General features: G+C 39.2%; 1 protein-coding gene across 1 annotated transcript; it reads right to left on the bottom strand.

Annotated features, from left to right (window-relative positions):
* Nucleotides 1–119: 119 nt before the first annotated feature.
* Nucleotides 120–1,199, bottom strand: LOC107736100 (apolipoprotein B-100-like; the record flags this gene model as incomplete). The annotated part of the gene is made up of 4 exons (XM_016547598.1): nucleotides 1,160–1,199; nucleotides 599–1,046; nucleotides 367–481; nucleotides 120–263 (listed from the first exon to the last, which is right to left on the bottom strand). Coding segments are annotated over exons 2-4 (627 nt in total), but the record flags the coding sequence as incomplete, so codon positions are not given.
* Between the last annotated feature and the right edge of the window lie 6 nt (nucleotides 1,200–1,205).

Here is a 1,205-nt window from a genome sequence, read left to right as displayed (position 1 = left end):
TGTCCAAGTGCTTCAAGTACTAAATTGAATTTATTTGGCTGACTGATGCATCTTTAAGAACTTCTAGTTTGGAATAAGGATAATTTAAACACTGTAAATCTTAACAAGAGTTGATTTACATCTGAATCCATTTCCATGAGTCTGAAAGCCTGGATAGCTGCTTTTTGTACTGGCAGAGAAGCGTACGTCTGGCCCATGCATTTTAGGAGAGAAGTCTTCAGAGATGGGAATCCCTCCATGTACTTTCCCATGACACCAATAACCTATACAAGAAATACTTTGGTTAATATTGAATAATGAATGTTCATTGCATATTCATCAGATAGATAGACAGATAGACAGAGTCTTGTTACATGTGATACATACCCTTAATGTAAGGTAAGTACTGTCTTCATCTCCAGAACAATCACCTAGCATGAACTCCATGAATTCAGCTACTTCCTTAACTTCTGGTGTTGACGTTGCTTGGTCTTGAGGAAGTCTGGTGCAAAATATGGACATTTATCCATAATAATTTCAATTAAATCTGAACAGAAAATCACATGACCTACAGTATCCTAACTGAGAAGCTAACTGAGTAAATATCATTAGCACTTACTGTTTCACTGTGTTGGCAAGAGCGTACATGATGGCTTTGCTTGGCTTGTTTTGGGCCATGCTTAGCATATCTCTAACCTTCTGAGGGCTGGCCTGGGGTAAGAGACTCAAAGCATAAACTATAGCATCCACTTCTCTGGCTGACTCATCAAAAGTCCTGAGGATCTGCATGATGGCACTGGTACATTCATCGGTTCCACACTGAAAGAGCGTCTGCCACGTAAGCCACTCTGAGATCTTCATCATCTCATCAGCGGCTCCAGACAGTGTCTCGTTTTTCAAGCCACGGATTTCAGACACCAACTTGTGGAAGAGGCTGGCTCTCTGTTGACTCTTTCCTGAGCTGCTAAGCATATTTAGCTCTCTCATTGTGGCAAGCAAATCATCCTTTGACTGAATAGGAAGTTTGTCCTCCACCTCCTCTAAAAAGAGCTTCTTCTCAAGAGTGTCTGAACAGAGAAAATATGTTTGCTTATTCATATTTTCATACCTATAAACATCTGAAAATCTGAATAATTCTTGTAAAATACAAAGTATTTTTTTACAGCTTAATACTACCCACCATCTTTGCTGAAATATCTGTTGTTTATTTTCACTGAATCCTGTAG

The sequence above is a fragment of the Sinocyclocheilus rhinocerous genome, unplaced genomic scaffold, assembly GCF_001515625.1.
Source record: "Sinocyclocheilus rhinocerous isolate Xijiao unplaced genomic scaffold, SAMN03320098_v1.1 C36495991, whole genome shotgun sequence".
NCBI classification, from domain to species: Eukaryota; Metazoa; Chordata; class Actinopteri; order Cypriniformes; family Cyprinidae; genus Sinocyclocheilus; species Sinocyclocheilus rhinocerous.
This window is presented reverse-complemented; position numbering and strand designations above follow the sequence as displayed.